The following is a 25,275-nucleotide window of genomic DNA, read 5'->3' on the forward strand; positions in this document are numbered from 1 at the left end:
CCTGAGGGGATGGGAGGGAGTTTATTTTTCCCACTGGGAGCACTTTCAAAGCCCCCGCCAGAGGCAGCCCTGTAACTGTATCTCCCCGGCCTCCACTCCCACCCTCCCCCATCCCCCATCCCAGCTTTGAGAAATGCCCAGGCAGGGTGACCCCAGCTCCTTCTGCCAGAGCTCACCGCCCGGTGTGAAATCACAGCCCTGTAGCTTTCCCTTTAAGAGCTGTCAGAGCCGGGGAGGCCAGCCAAGCTTGGGCTGGAGGTGGGGACAGAGGGAAGAAAGAAAAAAAAAGAGAGAGAGAGAGGCAGGAAAAGTTTTTTTTCAGAGGAAAATGCAGGGTTTGTCCTTAACCCTGACGTCAGATCTTGCTTTAATAAAACCCCCCAAGAGCCGCGGGGAGAGGCGTATCTGGCGCTCCTGATGGGCCGGGTCAGTCTCGGCCCCGCTCCCCCGAGAGGTGGCTGGATCCTCTGGGCTGCTCCGTAGATGCCTTTGCCACTGACTTCCAGGCATGAGGTGGCTCCTGCCCTGGACGCTGGCAGCAGTGACAGCAGCAGTGGGCAGCGCCCTGGCCACGGTGAGTCCTGCCCGGAGGGGTGCAGAGAGGGGTCCCACCTGGTCCTGCTGCCTGGGTGGGCAGGATGAGAAGGGCCAGCATGCTGCAGGGCAGGGAGGTGCCCACTGAGGGGCAAGGGCGAGGCCCAGAATGAGGAGTAGGGCTGCTGGGGACAGCTGATCCTGAGTGGGTTAGGAGGCAGGGCCAGCACCTGGGGAAACTAAACAAACAGGACTCCCACGTCCTTTTGTCCCACTGGGAACTTGGCAGAAAGGGGTGCCCGGAGGAACTGGGAGTCAGCAGGCTTTGACTCTGGGCCTAGGTCTTCCCAGACAGGCTGTGTGACCTTGGGCTAGTTACTCACCTTCTCTGAGCAGCATAAAGTGAGGAAGACTGTTGTTAGGAGACTTCTAGAGTTCTTGAGCTTGGAAAACAAGTTGCGAAGTGTTGGAGATGCTACAGGGAGGGGAGACGGAAAACTCCAAGAAAACTTGGAAGGAAAAATGCCACCTTTCAACAAAAGCAGTCACTTGAGCAAACAATACTTGTGGCAAGTCTCTAACCCCAGCTGCTGCCGCCTTGGCCTTACACAGCCCTCTGCAGTTTAGGAAGCGTGCACATTCCAGTCCTGCATAAGAAGCCCGCTGTCTCGGGGCGCCCTGGGTGTTCTGTCTCTCTGACCTCCATCCCAGGGCGCACCGAGGGGAAGGGAGGTAGGTCGGCACCTCCAAGAAGCCAGGGAGCGAGACACGTGGCAGCCCAGAGCCAGCCTGTTGGCTCCCCGTGTGGAGCGGGCACAGGGCGGGCAGGAGGTGGGCAGCTGGGAAGAGCTTCTGGACCCAAGATCCCACAGCCTGGGCCGGGGACTGCTGCCAGTAGTGAGGCTGCGAGACAGAGGGAGGATGGCAAGGGGGAGTTTGCTACCCACTCACACTGACAGCGTTCTCTGGGATCCATGTGTCCCATTGATGGATGAGGAAACTGAGGCTCAAGGGATAAGCTACTTGCCTGTGAGCTCAAAGATGCTGGTTCTGACTCACTCAGATCTGAGGCTGAGAGCTGATGGCTGACCACAGGCCAGATGCTTGTACGTAGGAGCGGGGTGAGGGACATTCCACCAAGCGCGGTAGTCTGTAATGAGGGCAGGGAGTGTGTCTGTGTGACTTGCTGTTAAGTCCTCCGTATCTGGCATGGCTCCTGCCCACAGTTGGTGCAGAACCATCCTACTCCCTCCCCCGAAAAAAGGATATTCCACTTTACAAATGAAAGAAATGGAGACAAGGCAAGTAAGGGGCTTGCCCAGGGTCTCAGAGTTAGTAAGTGGGAGGGTGCAAATCTTATTCTGCCGAGTCCCGCTTTCTCCCAGAGCTTTCCTACAGACTGGAGCAACCAGGAGGTGCCAAATCAGCCTTTATTTCAGGGTTGCTATGTCTGGGAGGACCGGGGGTGGGTGGAGAAGCAGTCAGAGGGGTCAGGTAGCGAGGTCAGAGAGGAAGAGGAGGAGATAAGTATGTGAGGGGTCCAAGTGCACGGGAACCCCGCTTACCACCTCAGAGGCTCCAGGGAAGAGGGGTTACAGGCCCCCAGGCTCAGCTAAGGGGACACGCAGCACAGGAGCTGGGAGCCCAGCCGGACCCAGGCAGCCAGATGGAAGGAAGGCTTCTGGGAGGAGACGAGTTACCTCTCTTCTGTGCGGCCCCTGCCTGGGGACCTTCTCTGGGGACCCACACTACTCCCAACACTGTTCTCCAATTCAGGAGCTCCCCGGACAGAGCCATAACGCCCCCAGTGAGAACTGGGGGACAAACGGCGACCCACACGTTGCTTTAAAGCCAAATTCCATACGTGGCCGTCCGCCCCAAACTTACACATAAACAGAGCATGAGTCTGTGCAGGGTCCCACCGGGAATTTACTGGGAAAAATGATTATAGATGTTCATATGGAAGGAAAAGTGTCTTAGAATCGTCAAGAGGGCTTCGAGGAAGTCTAGCTGTGGAGAGGACTTGCCTTATCAGACAGTAAAACATTATCGGAAGGTCCTGTAACTGAAGGAGGAGGACGCCAACCCAGGAAGAGAGAAATCCAGGAGCCCAGAGGCATAGCCAAGCACCTCCAGGGCTGTGATGCAAGATAGAGGCGTGCCTCAGACAGGACCTGGTCCCCGGTCTCATCGCTCTTGTCTTCCTTTTACCTGCACTGAGTGCCCGCCACATGTGAAGAAAAAAGCATTTGGTGGGCACTGCCAAGCACTGTGCCAAAAGCTGTATATTTACACACATAACTTCCTCAGTTTATCCAGAGGACATTTATTAACAGTTCTTAAGCATCTCCTAAATCCTCAGCAATCCTATTAAGCAGATGTAATTATCTTCCTTTGTAGATGCAAAAACTGAAGCTCAGAGAGGTTAAGTAATGTGCCTGAGGTCACACAGCTAGTAATCAGTGGAGGTGACATTTGAACCTAGGTCCCGCTCTCAACAATGCAGCCTCCTGGCTCTCTGATCCACATGCTTGTACAGGGTCTGTGCCCCTGCAGAGCTTCCAGGCTGGGGAGGCAGGTGACAGACACTCATGTGTTGGGATGAGAGGCAGCAGGTGTGATGCCATCCAGGAGAAGGAGGCAGGGTGCAGGCTCTGCCACTGGCTGGGCCAGCTTCAGCAAGTCCCCTAACCGCTCAGACCTCCATGTCCCCTCTTGTTCATCGGGGCTGATGACCTCAGCCCCACCAGGCTCCCTGCTGCTGAGGAGTGAGCATGGGACTGCTTGAGGGAAGCCTCTCAGAAGCGCGGGACTGGTAAACAACGCTGTGCTGATAAATGCCGAGGCACACACTAGGCGCCTGGTAGTCGGTACACGGCTGGGACCCGCATCCCTTCTCCCGCAGCAAAGAGTCTGGGTGCGCACAGGTGTATAAGGATATGTGAGTGATCATGGCTTGTCTGAACGTGTAAATCCCCCTGGTGTGTGTGAGCAGGAGGCGATGCCCATGCTGGGTGTGAAACGCAAACTCATTCTCAGCTCCTTGGACCAACTGCAGAATAATGTGACCCCAGGCACGAGGCACATCCCTTGTAAAAGACGGCAGGACCGTAAACGACATGGCTGTTTCATACCTCCTGTCCGTAGTGGGGATCTGAGCCAGCACCGCCCCCTCACCCCAGGCCCCGCACCACCAGCTCCCTGCTCAGAGCCTCTTCCAGCAACTTGGAGATTCTGTGCCCAGTTCCGGGCCTCTCCTGCCACGTTTGTCCAGGATGCTGGCGAGAGCTCGACTTGGACGGGCACTTCCCACCTGGGCCCGGCCCTCGGTGAAGGCTCGCCCTCTGGAATGGGCATGGGAGTGGTGCTCCTTGGGAAACCAGATCCTGACCATGGACGGGGCAGTACCTCCAGACATCAGCAGATTCACCTCCTGTGGTTTTAGAAAAGGCCCCTTGCCCCTTGCCAGCAAAGGAGCTGAATGCCAGGTGGCTGTCTTTATCCAAACAGAAACCCTGGAATTCCTTCCAGGAACTTTTGCCATCTCTCTGAGCGGCTGGGAGGGGCTGCCACACACATGGTGGGTTCCATATGGGAGCAGGGAGGCGAGCCAGCAATGGTCCAGGGTGGGATCCCGGGAGGAGCTGGGGGGATGCCAGCCACAGCCCAGGAAGCAGAGCAAGGTAGGGAGGCTCACCAGAGAACCGCACAGCACTGCGGATGTCTGGGGCGGGGCTTCGGCGCACTGGTCATTCATCCAGCACCTCCTATGGAGCGCCCTCTCTCCCAGGAGCGTGGACTACAATGAAGGCTAACACTGATTCAGCGCTCTGTTCTGGACACAGTGTCCGGAGCATCTGCATATACTGATTCACTTGAAAACCACACACCTACAAGGCAGGCAGCATCATTAGACTCTAGACCAGCATCGTCCAATTAGTAGCCACTTGCTACGTGAGGCTCCTGAGCACCTGAAATGCAGCTGCTCCCAGCTGCGCTGTAAGAGTAAAATACACACTGGATTTCAATGGTTTAATGTGAATACAAGAATGTAAAGTTCTCATTATTATTTTTTTTCTTGACTCAGTGTTGAAATAATACCCTTAATATATTGTTAAACATAATATATTATTAGAATAAATTTCACCTTTACTTTTTTAGTGTGGCTGCTAGAAAAAGTAAACTTCCATCTAGAGCTCACATTATGTTTTACTAGACAGTGCTGGCCTGGAAAGACACAAGGGTACAGAGAAAGGCTGTAACAGGTGGGGAGGGGAACATACTGAGGGCTCTGATACTAGCTTCTCCACTTCTCAGCTGCGCGCCCTTGGACAAGGAACCCAGCCTTTCCAAGCCAGGTTCTTCATTGTAAAGAGGCATAATACTAGTATTTGCTTCTTGGGTACTAATCCTCTCAGGAGGGTTAAAACATGAAAGGGAGGTGAGGACCACGAAGCCCCAGCTCACCCAAAGGGAAATGGGGACTGGTCCCCATGGTTCTGATAGTGGGGCTGGGGACATGCCAGCTGGAGCGAAAGCAGTGGCTGCAGACAAGCGCCAGCTCCGAACAACTGAGCAAGCAGGGTTTACAAGGACCCCATGCTCAGTACTAGGTGGGCAAGAGGAGGGACAGAGTAATTGGTGGGTTGTGCTGGGCTCAGAGCTGAGGTTGTTCTTCTGAAGATCTCAAGGTTTCCATATCCTGGCCAGCTTCCCGGTACATTTGCAGGGAGTCAGTAAACACGTCTGGATTATCGTGTAGGAGAAAGAAATACTGATGATGGTGATGATAACAATGCCAATGGTGGTGATGATGATGGTGGTGGTGATGCTGGTGGTGATGGTAGTACTTTGATGCTGGTGATGATGATGGTGGTGGTGATGCTGGTGGTGATGCTGGTGATGCTGGTGGTGGTGGTGATGATGGTGATGGTAGTGATGATGTTTGTAGGTGAGACTTGTGTCTTACAGCCCCAAGTCAGGGTCCCTTGTCAATGACAGCGGTTTTCACAGCCTATCCACTTCCTTGTTTCATAGATGTTAACACCCCTCCCATGTATCCAGCCCCTTCCTATTTCTAGAGATATGAGTAACAAAACATTCAGCTCTGTTCCTACCATCGAGGATGGCTCACATGTTGGAGACAGATTTTCACACTAGCACAGGGGACTGTGTTGAAAAATTTTAGAGGGAAGCTTAGAGGGCTGCAGGAGTGAAATACCCACTCTGGGGCCCTGAGCTGGAATTTCTGGGGAGGCTTCCCCCCCACCTCATCCCCAGGCACCTGTACTGTAACTGACACCTTGAGGATTCTTATGCGCACTTGATTTCCCGAACCACTGAATTAGAGAGACTCTGGTGTCTCCTCCAGCCTTGACATCCTGATAATCAGCTCCTTCCATAACAAGGGCAGGGTGGCGGAGGGAAGAGAGAGAGAATCAGAGAAGGAACTGGGCCTCTCAGATGTGAGTAATGAACATTCCAGGGGAGACGGTAAAGTCTGCCTGCTCACCCCACTCCCTTAATCTGGAGGCAAGTCCAGGCTTGGGGCATGGGCCGTGGCTCTGCTCAGCCTTGGTGGGTGTGTGAGGGGGGGAAGGAAAGGAAATGAGAGCCCAGGACCAATGGAGAGAAAGGGAGGGGCCCTCCCCTGCCCCTCCCAGAATCCTGAGTTGAGTCTTGGAGTGGAGAGAAGGGGTGGGCCTGCACCAGGACCCTGCCCAGGGCTGGGCTGGGAGGAGGAAGGAGGTGGTCTAAGGGTAGAGGAATATTCTGAGCAAGTAGGGACTGGTACCCTCCCTTTGGGGCAGAGGGTCGTCTTGCCCAGACAGCTAGAGGCCCGGGGAGACTCACCATGGAGACTTTAGACAAGCTACTCGCCCTCCTGGTGCTCATCTGCTAATCTTGAAAGTAAGGAGGTTGGACTTGACCCCAGACTCGCTTCCAGCTGGAGCCCTCGTCAAGCCCCAGGGGCCGGCACTCACACACGGGTGGGCCAGCAGCAGGGCGCAGGTGCCCTAATTTCCGTAGGGGAACTCCTGCTAACGACGCTCTGTGAAGGGTATCGTTGGCCTTTGCACCTGAAAAGAGGTGTCCCGTGTTCTGGGATGTCCCTCTAAATACACTTCCTCCCTTCAAGATGGGCAAACGTCTTCTCCCCTTGGCCCGCATCTCCTCTTTCAGCCCTCAGAGGGCACCCCTGCTCTGGTAAAACTGGGAAGCAGCCACCAGCTTCATCTCTAAGGATCCCACCGTCCTAGTGGTTCCCAGGCAGGCTTGGTCCTTAGATCCCCAGGTGCGGCTGCAAAGAGCAATGCCGGCTCCCCCAGGCCTACTGAGCGGGCTGGCCAGGGGCCCAGGACCCCAGGGTTCACGCTTCCCACCGCAATTGATTCCCGAGGTCTTGCAAGTTTGGGAAGCATCCTTGTAGGTAACAGGTACCACTGAAGAGCTCCGTCCCTGCCCACCTCCCCATCTCGGTGGACAAAGCCTCCATCTGCCCTGTCAGCAACCTGGGGCCGCCATCTGCCCTTAGCTCCCCAGCCAGCGCCTCCAGCTGCTCACTCCTCCCGGCCGCCGGTGGGAGCAGCGCCCTCCTTCGGCAGAGCCCTCCCTCCTGCCCCTCCACAACGGTCGTCTGGCCTACAGGTTCAAGTCCAATGAACTCTGTCATCAGAATGATGTGGCGTAAACCACAGAGTTTGAATTTAGAAAGGAGATCATATTGAGCCTGTTTCTTAACCTTTCTGAGCCTCAGTTTGCTCATCTGTGATGTGAAGGCATCTACCTCTGAATGTAGTTGTGCTGGAGGACGGGCTGGGTCGAGCACAGAGCCTGCAGCGCACGGGGGCTCCATAAGCATCGCTTTGCTGCCTCCTCCGAGTCTGGCCCAAGCCTGTTTTCAGCCTCACCCACTGGGGCTGCCCTCCTTCACCTTCTCTCGGACTTCCGTGCTCACATCTGTCCTCCCCGCCAGAGTCCAGGCCCCCTGCAGGAGCAGGGAAGGGAGGTGGGTCGGACTCGGGGCAGTGGAGGGAGGAGGGACCTTATCTGACGCCCGGCTCAGTCAGAGCTGGAAGGCGCCAGAGGGATGGCCTCACCCCAGCCAGCCCCGTCGAGGGGCCACAGTCTCGGTATGGTGGCTCGAGCCCAGGGCCTCTCGCTCCAGGTCCAGCTGTAGGAGCTAAAGATGGTCCTCTGGGTCGTACTGGACAGCTGTTCACCTCTCCCTCATATGCAAAGTAGGCCTGAGCTCCACGGAGGACAGTTTCTTCCACCCATGTCTGTCTGGCTGTTACTCCAGGGCTGGTCCCCTCCTTGGTCATGCCACAGAAAGTCTTGGGATGTGAAGGGTCTCAGATCCTTTTGGTGAATCGAATGAACCAGAAATTAGACAAGACCAGGGTCCCTTAGAGGTCATCGGAGGAGTGTGAGATCCAGAGTCAGTGCTGAGTGTGTACTTTCCTTGCTGGTCTCTTAACCTCAATGGGCCTCAGTCTCCCCATCTGTCAGATGGAGACTGTCAGTGCTGCCCATGCAGGGGCTTTGATCCCCTCTGGCACACAGGTTGGCTGACACAGGAAAGACCCCCATCTTCTCTCAATGGGCGCACACATCCCAGACATGGCCCTCGGGTCCTTCGGCCGTTGCCTCTGCCTGCCATCTCCATGTTCTTGGACCCTATGCCCCAACAACAGTGGCCACTGGTCACACCCCTGCTCATGCTGCTTCTCAGCTTGGATGCTTTCTCTGCCCTGCTGGTCAATTCTCACTCATCCTTTAAGATGCAGAGTAAATGGTTCCTCCTCCAGGAAGCACTCCCTCCTGCTACACCCCCGCCCCTTCCCTTCTCACATGGCTCTCATAGCCCCCTCCTAGACTCTGCTGAGACACCCTGCAGTGGGGCCCTTGGGTGTGATGCCTTAGGAGACTGATACTGGGTTCAAATCCCAACTGTGCCACTTGCAAGTGGCCTTGGGCAATTGATCGGACCTTTCCATAACTCAGTTTACTCACCTGTAAACTGGGGGAGATGATTGTAAAACCAGCCTGCCTCTTAGGCTTATTACAAAAATTAGATGACTTAGGGTGTAAACTCATCAAAGAGGCATGAAAGGCAAAGTGCAGGACATGAAGACCTCACTTTTGATCTTGATTCAAAGAAACCATCGCTTTTTTTTTTTAAAGCTTTGAGATAACCAGTCAAGTCTGAATAGGGACTGAGCATGCACTGTAGAGAAAATGACAAAATTGTAACTGATTTTATGGATGTGAGAATGGGGTTGCTTCTTTAAAAAAAAAAAAACTTCTCTGTACTTTAGAGACACTCTGCGAAGAATTTTAGGTAAGGTCACATGATGTCTGAGATTGCTCTGAAATCCTCAAGAATGAAAAATTACGTGGGTTGGTGGGAACAGAAGAGGAAACAAGATTGACAGGAGTTGATAATTATTGAAGCAGGAATAAGTAGGTGAGGTTCATTATATTATCCTCCCAAATTTGTGAGTATTTGAGCACACCTCTAACACAGAATGAACACGTTTTAAATGTGATTATATACAGTGTTGGCATAAATGCCTGCCACTTGCTCTGAGCTCCACGTCGGCGTTTCTTAATAGCATGGTCACTCTGTAACAGAAGTTAGAGGACAGCTTCTATAAAAGATCGGGTAGTAAATATTCTCAGCTTTGTGGCCTACAAGCTCTCTGTGGAATATTCTTCTGTTTGTTTGTTTGTTTTTGGTTGTTTTACAACCTTTTTAAAAGCGTAGCACGCACTCTTGGCCCTTACACAAGTGCTGCGAGCTCGACGTGCCCGTGGGCTGGTGTCTGGTCCTTGCTTTGTAACACAGTCGCCTTCTTATAGCCCTGTCTCCTCAGGAGGCTGGGCGCCCCCCGAGGCTTTGCACTGGGAACTTTGTAAGACACTTCGTGTATGTTTGATGAATGAATCAATGCACGAGGGCTCATCATCTGGAAAGAAACCTGGCTTCCTGCCCCGTCTACCCTCCGTAGAAAGTCAACTTCCCCAGCCAGAAGCTCACAAGACTGCATGTTTATAAAACCAATTAGCAGAAAATCTCCACAAACCTTCCACATCCCATGACACGCAGCCCGGCCAGCGCTGAGTCAGCTGCCAGGCCTTCAGTTCCCTGGAGATCCCGCCGGAGATCGGAGCGTGGCAGGCCCCGGGCAGGGCCGGGGCCTCCGAGCACTCAGGCCAGGCGACCTCAGGGGTTTGAAGCTAAGAGCGCTCCCAGACGGCGGCCCCACCGGCAGGGCATTCCCACCAGGGTCCCAGGAACAGATCCCCAGGGGTACACGCCTCAGGTAGCGTCCACCAAGTCGCACTGTGGCTACCTGTGAGTTACACCAGAAATGTGAGAACGAAGCATGGGGAAGGGTGGGCTACAGGGCACCCCCAGCTCTGGGCCCAGGCCCGTGTCCGCTGGGCCTCTCTTTTCAGTAAAGGCCTGAACAGAACCTGTTTCCAGGCAGGGGAGCTCTTTCCTAAAACCCCCAAGGCTCGGCTGGACAGGCTCAGACCATTTCTGTCTCAACCCTGCCCTCTGGTGGAGCATCTGGGTGCGGCCATCCAAACCCAGGCAGGCTGTGCTCTCAGGACACCCTTTCTGTTCACTGAGCGTTGCCCAGGGTCTGCCAGGAGCAGTGCTGAGCCTCCATGAGACGAGAGCTGAGAGGTGAGCAGACGGAACCAGGCAGAAGCCTGAACGGGCCCTGGGCACCCGGCCCGGGACCCATCAGGGTACCACCTCCACCTTCCCATCTTCCCCGTAAACACAGTGGTGTCTGCAGGGAGTCTACTTGCAGAAGCACATCATAAAAAGAGACTTTTATGTGAACAATGGCAATTTGGAAGGGTCCAAGGCTGTCCTTGACTCTCTCTGGCCTTCCCCCCACTTTCTCCTCGCTTTATGGTTTTCTTTTTTCACTCATAGCTTCTGCTGTGAGAAAAAATGATGTAGGCACCCCATGGCAGTGGGTTTGCAATGGCCCCCATACCAAGGCCAAGGACAGGTGGACAAGTCATGCCATCTTGGGCATTCAAGGTGGCTGATGTCATGTGTGGGTGTGCAGTCACTTTCCTGGGTTGTGGATGTTTGACAAGGCAGCCGGAACTCCAAGGGTCGTGCACCAATCCCAGGGGTCCTTATCCCTGCGATCTGAAGGTCTTCCCGCCCTACAAGGACCTTCTCCCGGGATGAAGGTCTGGGAAGTTTCCCACCACTAGATGGCGCCAATGGCAAGGGCTTGGCTCAGCCGAACCAGAGCCCATCCCTCCAGGGCCCCGGGGGTGCCATCACCTACTTTCCTTGTCCAAGGGGGCCTTCTCTGAGCTTCCCTTGAGGAGCTGCGTGCCTTGGGGCTCAGGTATGTACTTGGGAAGGAGGCTTCCCTCTGGGGAGCTTTAACTTGGTGCGGAGACAGCAGAGTGGATAGTATCCATGTGGAGATGGGAACCTGCCAGATGACAGCCCATCCCAGCTGCACCACAGGCCTCATTCCAGGTCCACAGAGAGAAGTAAAGTTCACATTTTAATAGGGGCGGCAGCACCTGTAACACAACCTGGGAAAGGCATGGAAGGCTTCCTGGAGGAGAGGGCTTTTTTTTATGTCCTCTGCCAACAGTAGGTCCTGACGGTCTAGGGACTGTCAGAGATGGTCTGGAGGACTCCTAAAGCTCTGGGCCTCCACTGTCCCAGATGACAAGGAAAAGGCTCTCTCCATGAGGCCAGAAAGAAGAGAGAGAGTGTGTGTGTGTGTGTGTCGTTGGTTTCATTGATTTGGAGGTTTGGGGTTTTGTCATGTCCTGTTGTGTTTTTCGAGGAAAAGCAAATAAGGGCCCGCAAACCAAATGCTTTCCAGGTGAACACAGACTAGCACTTGCCACCCTCCTGAATAATTTGTTCGCTGCCAGCAAATCTGCCTGAAACCAAGCCTAGACGTGACAAAAGCCTCAAATCAAAATTTGCGTAATGAGCTTTCAGAGGCCTTTTATTCGTCACATTAATATTTACTATACTTGTTATGGGCCAAGCCCAGAACCAGGAGTCCAACTAATCCAGCACTTTGACCTGGACCATCTCTCCTGGCCTCCGGTCCTCACAGCCAAGGGCACATTCACTCACCTCGGCAGAGAGATTTCCGTCCCGTTCAGACAGCCCCCAGGGTTGGCTGGGAAGCCCACCCCCCTGCACGCAGCCTCGCACTGAAACAAATCACCTCTCACCACTGTCCCTCCTATAAGCTGTGGTCCCATAAGCACAGTAAAATTTTAACTTCATCTTCAAATGCTTATAACTTGAGAGAGATTGTGAGCTCGCTCAGCAAATGTTTGTCGAGTGACTGAAAGATCCCAGAGAGGCAGAGGTAAAGGGTGCAGAAATGAAAACTCAGAGAGTCGTTCGTGTCCAGGCCCTGACGTGGGCTGTGTCACCCTGGACATGTCCCTCTGCCTCTTCGAGTCTTGGTTTCCTCCTCAATAAAAGGAAGGAAGAATCTACCTGAATATCTCAGCCTCTGCTGTTCAAGGAATGAAATGCAGATCTATAAATCCACAGAGCAGGGCTCTTCTGCTTCAGGATGGAGGGGGGCAACATGTGGGGTCCCCCCACAAGCCCTGGCCCCGCCTCCACTAACCTCCAAAATCAGGAGCAATGGTTGAGAAGCCCGGGGACAGGAGGCTCCCTAGTGAGGACCACTGGCCTGGGAGTCAGAAAATGGCCAGAAGCTGCCTTCAGCCCACACTCTCTGTCCTCAGGCACCGCCCTTCCTCCCTGGGCCTCGGTTTCATCCAGTGTAAAGAGTGAGGGGCAAGGATGGCGGTTCAGGGAGGATGCTGAAGGGGGTGGGCAGGAGACTGCATCCCTGAGATACAGGCAGCTTGAAGCATCTCATACTGGCCTACTCCCCAGAGCAGCTTCCTGTTCTGTTTTTCACACTGCCTGTCATCCGTCCATCATATTTGCCAGATGAAGATGAACATATTGGTGGGGGGATGGGAATGGGTTCTGGCAGGGAGCACAGGTAGGAGTGGAGCGGTCATCCATCGCCCTGAGCGCAAAATGAAAAGATCCCTCTCTGCAAGGCTCGCTCTGGAAAAGGAGCGTCACTCCCCTCCCCACGGGGTGGGGTGAGGCGAGCCGGCTCAGGAGCCATGAGGCTGTACACCTGCCACCTCCGCCACCCACTGCAGCCCTTTCCTGGTGCTCAGAGGGTAAAATAATAATAGGATAATAGGTCAGCTGGCTGAAACCTGGCGTTAAATGTGAGCCAGCTGGCTCTGCGCGCTCTTAAAGGGCCCTTCACGGGGTAGGGAGGGCAGACCTTTAGAGAAGAGCAATGGGGTACTGGCCGCACCCCACAGTGTGACTCATCAGAAGGCGGCTACTACAAGCCTCAGCGCCCCCTGTAAAACGAGGACACTCACCACCCTCCCAGGTTGCAGGGTGGTCAGAAGGGAAGGAAACATACACGGGGCTCAGAGATCCGGGGGAGAATCTGCGCCCACCACCCACCAGCAGGGGGATTCTGGCAACTGGCTTAGCCTCTCTGAACTCCAGGCTCCTCCGTCCTGTTTGTTTCATTGAGGAGAAAGGAAATGTCTGGCTACCAAAAGCACAGTAGAAAAATATAATTTGATGTAAGCCTTTTGAACAGCATGAAGCTGGAAAGATGGCTGCAGGCCTTTGGGCTTTGAAACCCCCGTGGGGCAGCCCCGTTTATATCTCCAATTCCCCCACAGGCCCTCTCTCCAGCTCCCACGGCCATGGCCTCCACCCCGGCACCACTGGAGGACACATCTTCACGCCCCCAGTTCTGCAAGTGGCCATGTGAGTGCCCGCCGTCCCCACCCCGCTGCCCGCTGGGGGTCAGCCTCATCACAGATGGCTGTGAATGCTGTAAGATGTGCGCTCAGCAGCTGGGGGACAACTGTACGGAGGCTGCCGTCTGTGACCCCCACCGTGGCCTTTACTGCGACTACAGTGGGGACCGCCCGAGGTACGCAGTAGGAGTGTGTGCACGTAAGTGAGATCCCCCCTCCACCTTCTGGCCAGCCCCCAGCACCCCCAGGTCTGGCTCAGGGCCCCTGCCCATAGCCCTTTCTCTGGCCAGGCTCCAGTTTTGTGGGCAGTACCCCCCACCCCAACCCCAGTCCATGATTAGAGGCCAGAGGCTGGGCCCTTCCTGAGCAAGGACGGATGCTACATTTCTCATGTGTCCAGAACCTGGCTTTCTTTCTCTTCTCCATCCTGGAGGCACCTCCATGGCTGACTCTAAGGAAGACGGAGTCATCAGGAAAGACCAAAGCCTGATTTTGTCCTCTTAGTGGTAGGACATTTTGTGGGATGCCCATGACCTCCCAGGGGGCACTAGGACCCTGCAGAATTCCAGATATTTCAGTAATATTTTAAATTAAAATAATATGGTTTTAAAACATATAGTAGCCTTGGCAGAATAAAAACCAGCAGCCTGCAACCATCCCTTCCTACCACCCACCCCTCTTCCTCCAGTTACTACAGTCACTTTAAAGTTTTTAGTCCTTCCTTCTGGTAGTTGCGACTATTCAATATATGCATGTCTTCTGCTATATCTTGACTGGCTTAATTGTGGATAATCTATTAATAGTCCTATGTGATAGCTGATAACTTAACTCCATCTTCCAATACCATTGTCAATTTTTGGTTATAAAACACTATCTAACCACTGTTTACAGTATTACGACTTTGTAAATGTTTTTCGCCACAGCATGAGACAGTGTATTTGTTTGAATTTCCTTTATGATGAAGCCTTTTGTTTTTCCTGGGGTTTCTAGTTGCCTTTGTTTTTCTTTACTCTCGATCTTTATAACAGCCTCATGTTGGGGGAGAGGCTGTTGTTGTTGTTGTTGTTTGCCCTTCAAGGGCTCTATCATGTCCTTTTTTGTTCCCAGAGACCTCCTTTCTGGGACTTTCTGGTCTCCTGAGTCAGAACTGGCATTCACTTAGCTTGAATCATCCAAGCATTTGTTCCAGATACATGATCTGGCATGATAAAGAGAGGTAACTAGGCATCATGACGCAGAAGCCTAACTTCTGAAAAGTTGCAAAAAGCCTCATAAACCCAAGAACTCCTTTCTTCCTTCAATGCTGAATCAGGTTTTCCCCATAACTATGACTCTAATACAATCCATTACATATTCCCACACAGCAGAGTCTCTCAAAGCCAGCTAACCCATTATATTTCCTGAAATGGGTTGTTGATGAGGGTTATGTCCATAATTCCAAGTCAGACAATCATTGTTTACCTATGAGCCCTTTCTGCTCTTTTGACATTAGTTCATCCTTCAATTTTGATACCAAGTCATCTGTCTTTAGTTTTCCAAGTAACCGTCATTGATTCTCCCACCTTTCCATTTTTCCCCTCTTTTACTCAGACTCATCAGTAGCCTCACAAAACAGTGTTCAAAGAGAACTTGCAACACCATCCGCAAAGACTCATCTGATGTGTTGGTTAAAAATGTGTTTCCTGAGCCCTACCCCAGACTTACTGATTCAAATTCTCTGGAAGTGGGGATGAGACTCTACATCTTTAACAAGCTCCTTTGGTGATTCTCATGCCCACGTTTGAGCTGATTGCTAATAGATACATCATCCATTGACTCTCCCTTATCCAGGAAAGGAAACCAGGCTGAGCCTTTCTGCACTAGAATCCCCTCCAGTTCTATGAGACTGTCTCATCATCTCTTTCCCCTTTTACAGCTGTTCTTCGAGGTCTTTAAAAAGGTAATTCACTGTAATTTTACTAACCTCTAAAGCTGCATTTATATCTCACCATATGCCTGCCGCCATGCCTTTGTAGACATTCTCTCACAGGCCCAGAGACCATGCAGCCCCTGGAACTACCTCTCCTGCCTGCCTTTACCTCCAGGGGCCTGGACAATCCCAACCCACCCCACCCCCACCTCCACTCACCACAGCCTCCCAGCTCCTCCGCGTCGTGGGTCTCATGTATTTCCTTTCCTGGCCTTTGGAAAGAAAACTATGGTCTTCGAGGGATTTTAATAAGTCTTACACTTGCCAAGGGTCCTCTGGTCATACAGGTTTGCAGACATTGGAATAAATAAAGTTACACAAGTGTTACAGAACTTTTCAGAGGTTTTGTCAAATTCCAAAGGGGAGCCATCATAGAAAGGCTTTTCTTTCCAAACTTATTTGCACAGTGAACTCTTGTCCAGGCAGATTTTTACCCAATCACCCCCCTCCACCATACACACATACACACACACACAGTCAGATACACACACAGCATGCATACATGTGTAGGTACACACAAACACACACAAATTCACTAGTGTTCTACTGAACATCTTCCCAGAAATGCTGCCATTGTGTCTGAATTCGTGGGACCTTAATGCAAGAAAGAGGGGAATCCAGGATCTGAAGTCTATAGAGAAGAAGGTGCTTCAGGGCCAGAGGAGAAAGAGGAATAAAAATTCCTCTACATAAATAATCTTTCAGCAAATGGCCAACAACCAATAGACACTCCCCAGGACAGGGTAAATCTGTCCTTAGAGGTGTGTATGCAACTAGGCCAGGACAAGGTAGTAAAAATGAGCAATTGCACCAGTAACTCAAAGAAAAGATGGTGGGGACCATGGGAAACTAATGAATGCAAGCTTTGGCTATCGGAGGTCAACCCTACTGGGCTCCAGCCACTGTGGCAGAAAAGTGAGCTCGGTCTGGTCCAGTTCACTCCGTTTTCAAGAGAATCCAGGAATCCAGACTTGTGTATGATTTGGCAACATTGGCAACACATTCAAAAAATTTTTTTAAAACATTCCACGGGCCAAAATAAATACATCTGTGGGCAGAGGGTGACCTCCGAATGTTTGGCTATTTCGGCTGTACAAACACGACTCTGCATTCGGTGCAGCTGGGTCAGGCTGGAGGGCGGTGTGGTTTGCTGGAAGGATCATGAAACTTACAGGCGGAAAGACTGGGGCTTTGACTCCTGGCCCTGCCACTTGCTGGCTACGTGACCTTGGACACGTCACTTAAGGAGCTCACCTGGCGGTTGAGGATAAACCAAGGATTCCGTTAGAGCCCGAAATGTGATTGCCTGCTCTTGGTTATTGTCTCATGTGCCTCAACTTTTCTTCATAGAAGTCACTTCAGCCCCATTCGTGGTCACCCTCAGAGTCAGGGGGCAAGTTGGGTTCCAAGCTCGGACTCCCCAGTCTGAAGAGTGAGGGAGCAGAAAACTCACCCATGGTGTTTGGAGCTAGACAACCTAAGTTCAAACCTCAGTGCCATAATTAACTAGTACTTTGGTTTTAGGAAAGCTGCTTAACCTAAGTGTCAGCTTCCTCATCAAGGAAAATGCAGCAAATAATGCCTGCCTCTTTGAGTGGCTGGGAAGCCGCACGCTAGACACATGGTAGAAACCCAGTACAGAGTAGGGCTCAGCCCACCTGACATCCATCCATCCATCCATCCATCCATCCATCCATCCATCGGTTCATTCACATGGTGAATGGAGGTTAGTGATAATCCAACAATGCGGTTACAACAAGACATGGCCCACGTCCCTGCTCCCAGGCAGCGGACAGTCCACCCGGGGTTGGTGAGAGGAGGGAAAGTCCAGGTGGCACAGCAAGGTGACCTGAGCTCCTGGAAGTCCTTCAGTAAGAGGAAAGCTCTCCAGGTCATGCCTGGACTCGCAAGTCTGAGATTAGATAGGAGATGGTGAAGGGAACGTGGCCGGCTTCACCTTCTAGCCTGGAGCCGGTCTTTCAACTAGTTAGAAAGTGAATAAGGAAGGGGCCCCAGAGTCCACCGATGCATAGCGTCCCTCCCTTGCCCCACCCCCAAAGCTCCCAGGAGAGCAGGAGCAACTCTAGATGCAGTGGTTCCCATCCTGGCTGCGAACTGGATTCACTTGGGGAGCTACCAAGGCAAATAAAAAACAACCCCAAAGCCCAGGTCCGCTTCCATATACTGGGGCATGGCGTGCGCATCAGAATTTTCAAGAGCTCCCCTGGGGGCTGCCGTCCTGCAGCTGGCGATGAGAACCACTGTGCTAAGCACTCCCGGGCACCCAGCACTGCCTTCTGCATCCAATGTCCACCCACACAGGGGCAGAGATGTGGGCTTTATTTAGCACACTCCCTTCTCCCCCACCACCCTGCCGCCAACACACCCTGGCACAGGCACGCACACACTCCCTGGAGAGCCAGAGAGTGCCATCAGGGGTGACGCAGAAGGCAGGGACTGGTGATTCACCCCATGCTTCCTCTGCTTTGTTTTGCTCTGTTTTCCTATTTCCACTCCTTTACTGGTGCCTGGTGGAAGGAAATGGACAGTGGAGTCAGAGCCCCTGGGCTTGGGGCACAGCTCCATCCTTCACCGGCTGGGTGGCCTTAAGCTGATGAATCACTGTTCCTCCTGGCCTGCCAAAGGAAGACAACAACGCTCTCCTGGTGGAGCCACCGGGAGCACTGTGTGCGAGAACGGATCAGACGGTGCCTGGCCCGAGATCAGATGGGCAGTGAGCATTAGTGCCTTTCCTTCCTGCAATTCCTCCGGCACAGTCACCTCTCAGGAAACCCAGCAGTCACTCGGACATTCCCACAGGCTGTGATCCTGCCCCTGCTGCTCCGCTGAGTCTCGCTCTGCTGCCTTGGGCACGTGCCTTAACCTCGCTGAGACTCGGTTTTGCCGCACATAAAAATGGAGGTGATGACACGGTAGATTTTCCTTATGGGATCAAGTCAGCAGTGCACGGAAGCCTAACACAAAGCAGGTCAGGCAACCGAGAATCTTCACTCCTGTTGGATATAGGGGTTATTATCCTTATTAATAAGCCACCTTCAGGTGACTCCAGGAGAGGAGCTGGAACTACTGGCAGATTGCAGATGCCAAACTAGCCCTCCTTGGGGGCACGCCCTTGCTGCGCTGGGCTCTCTGCCTTCGCTTCCACTTCTCCTAGGGCCGGACTTTGCATCAAGGGTGGGGATGCTGACCGGGGCCCAGCAGCCCCACATCCCTCCTGGAACTTGCAGAACCAGCTCCACCCCGCCACTCTGATGTCAACCAGGCATCTCATGTCTAGTGAAGAACTTGAGCCACCCCACCCCACCCCAACCCTGCTCCTCTGAGGACAGAGCATCACTCTCCTGCCAGGGTTCAGGACCGGGAACTAGGAGTCACTCTTGACTCCTCCCCTGTCATCCTGGCATCCCATCTGTCAGCGAGCCCTTTCTCTTCAAGACTGTCTGTCCCTCTCTGGTCCAAGCACCACCATCTCTTACTTGGATTACTGCTATGTCCTCACTCGGTCAATCTATTCTCAGCTCAGCACCATGAGTGATTTCGTGAAGCATAATGCGTATCCTTGATTCAATAGTTACTGAGCACCTACATGTCAGCTTCAATTCTAGGCACCAAGAACTCTGCATTTTCCTCTAAGCTGCAGGAAAGCTGTCTCTCACCGCATCTCCTGCCTCCTGCCTTCTCTCTCTCTCCCCTGCCCTCTCCCACATCCCAGGCTGCTCCCACTTCAAACCTTTACACCTGCAGCCCCCTCCCTGCCTGGAAGGCTCCTCCCCCAACACCTGGGTGGCCTACCTCCTCACCTCTTTCCCATCTTTGCCAAAGCATCATCACCTCAGCGAGGCCTTGCCTGCCCACCGATTTAAATCTGCGACCCCTCCACCTCCCCACCCCCAACTCCCTCCAGCTTTACTTTGCTCCCTAGCACTTGCCCCTATCAACACATATGTTGATCTTCTAGAAAGAAGATCTTTTGTCTTTCTTCTGTCACCCCCACTACAACGTAAGCCCTATGAGGCCAATGTAAGCCCTATGAGGCCAAGACAGTCACAGCTAACCCCCCCTCCCCACCTAGAACACTCCATAGATCTGCACTGGATGAATGAAGTCTTTGTTCCAAAGTGTTGCCGTTGGTTTTACATCATATCTGGCCCTTCTCAGAACCATGATCTAAAAGCAGACAATTATCAGGACTTGGCTTTGTGCCACTTAGTGGGGATAGGACAAGGGGCTCGCCATGAGTCCTGTTGACTGAAAAAAAAAAAAGCACAGCCTAAAAGTTAAGAATTATGTTTCATTCAGTGGAATTTCTGAGGACTTCAAGCCAAGGAGGCAGCCCCTCACATCACTCCGAGGGGCTGCTCCGAAGAGGTAAGGGAGGCGCCAGGATGTAGAGGAGATTTTGCAGTAAAGACTGGGTATTTGGAACATCAAAATATAACTGGGAATTAAAGAACACAGACATCTCAAGTTAATGAATTAAGTGCTTTTCTATGTGTGGGGAGGTGCAAAGGTCTGCGCTCCCTGAAAACATGCCTTTGACATGCACTTCGGCTATCTAGGGCCAGTATCCTGTTCTTTCCCATCCTGAGTCCCCTCGGGGCACTACTGGGGGCAGCTGAAGTGGCTGAGGGCCTGGCAGCCATCCCGACTTCCCCCCAGCGCACATCAGGGGCAGCGGCAGTGGCCAGTGGCTTCACGGCAGTAGCATCCTTTGTTCGCTGACAACAGCCATCAACATCTTTCGTTCACGGCCCTTATCCCAGGCGTGCGACTGCCTCTCACTCCAAGGCCAGCCCTCCAGTCCGGCACCGGGTGGTACGCCAGGGTGGCGACTGAAGCTGCACAGGAACTGGCCCTCCGCCTGCTCAAGTCCCACCCAGTTCCGCGCCGCGCCGCGCTTCACACTGCTCTGCCTTTGCCCCCGGCCCCTGCCCCTCCCCCCCGGACGGGGGCGCCCTGGAAGGGGGGTGGGGCTGTCCTGCCGGCCCCCGAGCCCGCTGGCCTGACGCAGCCGCGCCTGTGTCCGCAGAGGTGGTCGGCGTGGGCTGCGTCCTGGACGGAGTGCGCTACGGCAACGGCCAGTCCTTCCAGCCCAGCTGCAAGTACAACTGCACGTGCGTGGACGGCGCGGTGGGCTGCACGCCGCTGTGCCTGCGGGCGCGCCCCCCGCGCCTCTGGTGCCGCCGCCCGCGCCCGGTGCGCGTGCCGGGCCGCTGCTGCGAGCAGTGGCTGTGCGACGACCACGACGCCAGGAGGCCTCGCAAGACGGCGCCGCGCCACACGGGTGCCTTCGGTGGGTGCGGGGAGTGGGGCGCGGGGAGGGCGGGCGGGTGCTGCCTCGAGCCCCTGAGTCCCACCCCCGTCCACCACGCAGGAGCGGCGTGACCCTGGGAAAGTCGCATTTCCCCTGGGACCTTATTTCTCCATGGAAGAAATGAAAATGCCGCCGGCTGTCCTATCTGTCCCGTGGGATGCTCCTTGCGGAAAATGAGGAAGTGCTGTGTGAAGGAGCAAGTAGATGCCTGCGATTGCCTAGTTTCCTATTCAAGAGGTTACGTGGGGAGGGGTGGAGGTGGTGTGTGGGTACCCGGAGGAGAGGCTTGAGCAGCAAGTGCAAGGGCAGGAGAGGGAGTCCATGGCTTCCCCCTCACGAGGGATGGATGGACAGGTGAGGCTTCACCAGGTAAGCCAGCCCAGAGAAAGTTCCGGAAAGGGAAGACTGGGGCAGGCCTGTTTGTTTCATCCACAGATTATGGAGCCTACCCAATGCCAGACACTCAGCAGGGGCCAAATCAATGTTGGTCATACAGACGGATGAATGAATGCATGCATGCGTGGATGGAGAGATGGGCTCAGGAGACCTGAACAGGGGCAGTGGGAGCAGAGGCTTCAAGGAAGGAGTAGATGCAAGCGCCATTGCCTGAGTAAGACCAAAGGTCTTGGCGTCAATGCAGTGCGTGGGGTGGAGGAAAGAGAGGGGCAGCAGATGATTCCCAGGGCTGGAGGTTCCCTAGGACAGGATCCAAGGAGTATGTTTGGGAGGAGATCTCCCTTGTTTAAGATGGGTTGAGACTGAGGCTGGGCGGGGTGCCCTGCCCATGGGTAGGATCACCCAGAAGCATCCTTGGGGACAGCATTGGAGGCAGAAAATGGGGCAGAGAGAGAGCTCTGAAGTCACCTGGAGCTGCTGACGGCCTAGGTGTAACATGTAGAGTGAGAGAGAGGGGCCTGGAGTGGACGTCTGGGGGGCTGACGTGTGAGGGTGGACAGAAGAGGAAGCCGAGAGGGGGACAGGAAGCAGAGCCAGGGATGTAAGAGGAAGACCAGGAGCATCTGATGACATGGAAGGCGGCAGGTGAGGACACTTCTGGAAGGAAAGCGTCTATCAGACAAGTGACATGACAGGGCAAAGAAATGGCAATGGAGTTTGGGGGTTCTGAGGGTACTGGTGACTTTGTACAAATTACAAGTGCACGGAATTGTTCAGGGAGACTGCATAGAGCAGGGTTTCTCAATTTTGGTGTACAAGGTTCAGCCCGGACGGCAGAGACCTGCCCCCAGGCTGCCCGCCTTCTGTGATCTGACTGGACCAGGAAGGAGGGTGTCCCCCCAACCTACCCCTCATACAGGGATGCGCAGCCTCTCTGGGTGGGGCTTGGGGTGCCCCCACTAGGCTGAGCAGCCCCATGGAGCAGCAGCCCCCTGTCCCTGTAGTGGGGGGGGGGGACTCTGTCCCTAGCAGGCCCAGACAGCAGTCCCACCAGGAAACTCAGCAGAGCCACAAGAGGGTCACGGTGGGGGTGGGGGGCAATGGCTGTCTGCCCATTGTGTCATTGTGTGTGGCCCAGTGACCCCATTCTGACCGAGCACAAGCAGAGCCCCTGCCGAGTGGGTGACCCAGAAACCAAAGCTCCTTCATCCTCCGAAGCAAATCCCTCCCCATGGCCTGCCTCCCTCCCTCCCGCTGGCTCCCAGCCCCAGCTCATCCCAGCCCGGCCCCTCCTCTCTTCTGTGCTCAGAGGCCTCTCTTTTCTTTCTCCTGTCTCTCAAAGGTTCTCTTCTCTCAATCCTTCCTTCCTGCACTCATTCATCCACATCCCCTGCACACCCATCATCTTTGCCTGCACCTCTCTGGCTGCCATGCACGTGTGTGTCAAAGTGAAACTGGCTTCTTTGGGTCTTTCTCCTGTGTCTTGTTCCCTCTTTCTGTGGGATCTCACCTTTGTCTTACTGACTTTTTACCTGCCTCTGTGCCTAGCTCACTCCATTCTCCACTTCCATTTTCTTACTAATTGAGCACCTACCACGCAGAGCAGGATGCCGGGATACACTCATTAACAGAACCATCCAAGAGCTGGTGTTTGTTTGGCCAACAGTCAAGCAACCGCACAAGCTCACTTTACCCAGGGCTTACTGAGGGCCAGGGACAGCTTGAGTGCTGTCACGTATGTGCGCTGATCTTTTCTGTCCACCGCCAAGGACAGGCGGGAGGGAGGTGCGATTGTCAACCTGGGGCATGGAGGTGGGAGCTAGCTTGTTGGAAGCTATCCAGCTACTAAGTGACCACACTCAGAATTGAACCTAGGCCATTTGCCTCTGAAACCTGGGTGTCCCCTGAACCCCTCAACATCACCCAGATGAAACGCTAGTACCAAGTTGCTACTGTGTAGACTCTCCCCGGCGACCTTTCCCAGGTAAACATAATCTCCACAGGGACGGGGATGGTGTCTTTTTAACCTTTTATTCCCAGCACCTTGCAGATGTCTGGTGTGTACTCAGTCAATATCGGGACCATTTTACGGCCATACCAGCCCCACCAGGCAGATGTTACTGCTCCAATGAGGAGCGCGAGGCCCAGAGTGAGTTGCCTAGGATCGCCCAGTCTGTAGGTGGTCGAGCAGGAACTGAACTCTGGTCCACCTGTCTCTTCAGATGGTCTTCTTTCCGGAAAAGCATCAGGAGCTCAGGACAAGTCCTCCTCTCACTGGGAACCCACGCTTGGTGGTGGGAACCCACCCCCTGAGTTAGAGGCCAGCTTGCCCTCCTGTGGGGAGGGGCACCCCACCCCTCTCCTCTCCGAGCTTCAGGGGCCCCAGCCCTTAGGGCGGTGATGGTGGGGACTGGGGGCCGGTGGAGGCGGGAGGCTCACCAGGAATCTGGCCCCCTCCGCAGTGGCCGCGGGTGAGGTAGAGCCCTGGCACAGGAACTGCATATCCTACACCAGCCCCTGGAGCCCCTGTTCCACCAGCTGCGGCCTGGGGGTCTCCACTCGGATCTCCAACGTCAACGCCCGGTGCTGGCCTGAGCAGGAGAGCCGCCTTTGCAACCTGCGGCTGTGTGACGTGGACCTCCAGCCACACATTAAGGTGGGTCCACCTCCCAGGGTGGGGCAGGCGTCCTGGGTGTAACAGACAAGCCTGGCTTTGAGCCTGGCTCCTGAGCGCCCTTGTGGGGGTCATTTGTAAGGTCGGAATGATCAAGCCCACATTGGAGCAGTTATTTGGGATAGCATGTGTCACCAGGTTGGCTGGGTTGTGAATTTCATTCAGTGGAAGTGGCCACCATGTCATTAGAATCAAGGTCGCTCTGGAGACAGCCTGGGGATCCTCAGACGTGCTCTCCTGAGATGATTCTGAGGGACCCTCCCTGACTGCCCCTCTGCTCCCGGGCCTGCGCACACCCGCGGGCTCGGGCATGACCACCACACTGGGGGTACGGGGCAACAGGGCTCAGGAGGGCTGGAGTCAAATGCCTCTTTGCTGCTGACTGCATGTGCCTGTGGCCAATCTCTTTGCATCTCTGAGCGCCAGTCCCCTCATTGGTAGAATCTTGGAATTGAACTCAGATATCCCTTCTAGCTTTGAGAGTCAAAGATAATTAAAATAAAGGATCAGGGATGTAGCAGAACACAGTAGACTAAGACCCAGTTCTCAGAGTTAGAAATGGATCTGATTTTCTTAACTTAGGGCCTCCTCGCTTATGCCTTAGACTGGTGTGATACGTGATATGCCTTGGTATCATTTGAAAAATAAAGAAAAAGAAAAACTCAGCCCTGATTCCATTTTTGGAGCTCTGGATTTCTTGGATATGCTGAGGAGATGGTTGCCCTGTGGACAAGACAGCCTGCTTCCCACATCTTCTCCCAGACAGTCATCTCCATGGCAGTCAGCTGGGCCCTTCTGCCTCCTCCTCGTCTTTCTCCTCTTCATCTCTCTTCTTCCTCTCAGATTATTCCCCCTTCCAGACTAGCCTTTGTCGTCTTGGTGCTTGGAGCACAGTTGGTACTCAGCAGACATCTCTGAGTTACCGGCAGCAGGAGAAACAGGAGCAGAGTCCTAAGCTGGGTGAATGCACAGGGCATTCGAGGTAGAGGTGGATTTACCATAAAGCTAATCCAAATTCCCTGCTGTTGGCTCATGATTTCCATCCAAGTTCATTTCCATAATTATGTGCCTAAGATGGCTCTTAGATTGTATAAACCTCAGGCCCTAGACTGTAGCCTGGGTCTGCTCTACCTCCATTTCTGGCATGAAGCTGGTACATTGTAGACCCCAACAACCAGGAGTCCAGTGAGTTTAGTAAGTGCCTACTGTATACCAAGCACAAATTAGACTGGAGAGACACAGAAAGAGCCCACTCTTGAGTGGCCTGCAGCCCAGTGGAGAGACAGAGCTCTCTTTAAATAATGCCAGTCCAGCTGAATCAGTTGCACAGGAAGGGTGTGTGTGAGAGGCTGTGGGAGGCAGAGGAGGAGGGGGTAGGGTACGCACTTCCCCAATCATGGAGGCCATGCTGGCTCTGCCACTAACTAGCTGGGGCCACTGGGTTGCCTGAAGGATCCACAAAGGCATTCTGTGTTGGTGAAACTGATGAGGGACTGGGTGTTGCCGAGGAGGAGATGCAGG

General features: G+C 53.9%; 1 protein-coding gene across 2 annotated transcripts in view; it reads left to right on the top strand.

Moving 5' to 3' along the window:
- Positions 1-306: 306 nt before the first annotated feature.
- CCN4 (cellular communication network factor 4) overlaps positions 307-25,275 on the top strand; it is a 29,259-nt gene continuing 4,290 nt past the window's right edge. The window contains exons 1-4 of one of the 2 annotated variants that reach the window (XM_072949749.1): positions 307-574; positions 13,300-13,579; positions 20,400-20,663; positions 23,543-23,736. In XM_072949749.1, the coding sequence (XP_072805850.1) occupies positions 509-574; positions 13,300-13,579; positions 20,400-20,663; positions 23,543-23,736 (804 nt within the window). In that variant the 5' untranslated portion in view covers positions 307-508. The remainder of the gene's footprint in view (positions 575-13,299; positions 13,580-20,399; positions 20,664-23,542; positions 23,737-25,275) is intronic. The other variant, XM_006207996.4, reaches the window with a different exon arrangement.

This window comes from Vicugna pacos, chromosome 25, assembly GCF_048564905.1.
Source record: "Vicugna pacos chromosome 25, VicPac4, whole genome shotgun sequence".
NCBI classification, from domain to species: domain Eukaryota; kingdom Metazoa; phylum Chordata; class Mammalia; order Artiodactyla; family Camelidae; genus Vicugna; species Vicugna pacos.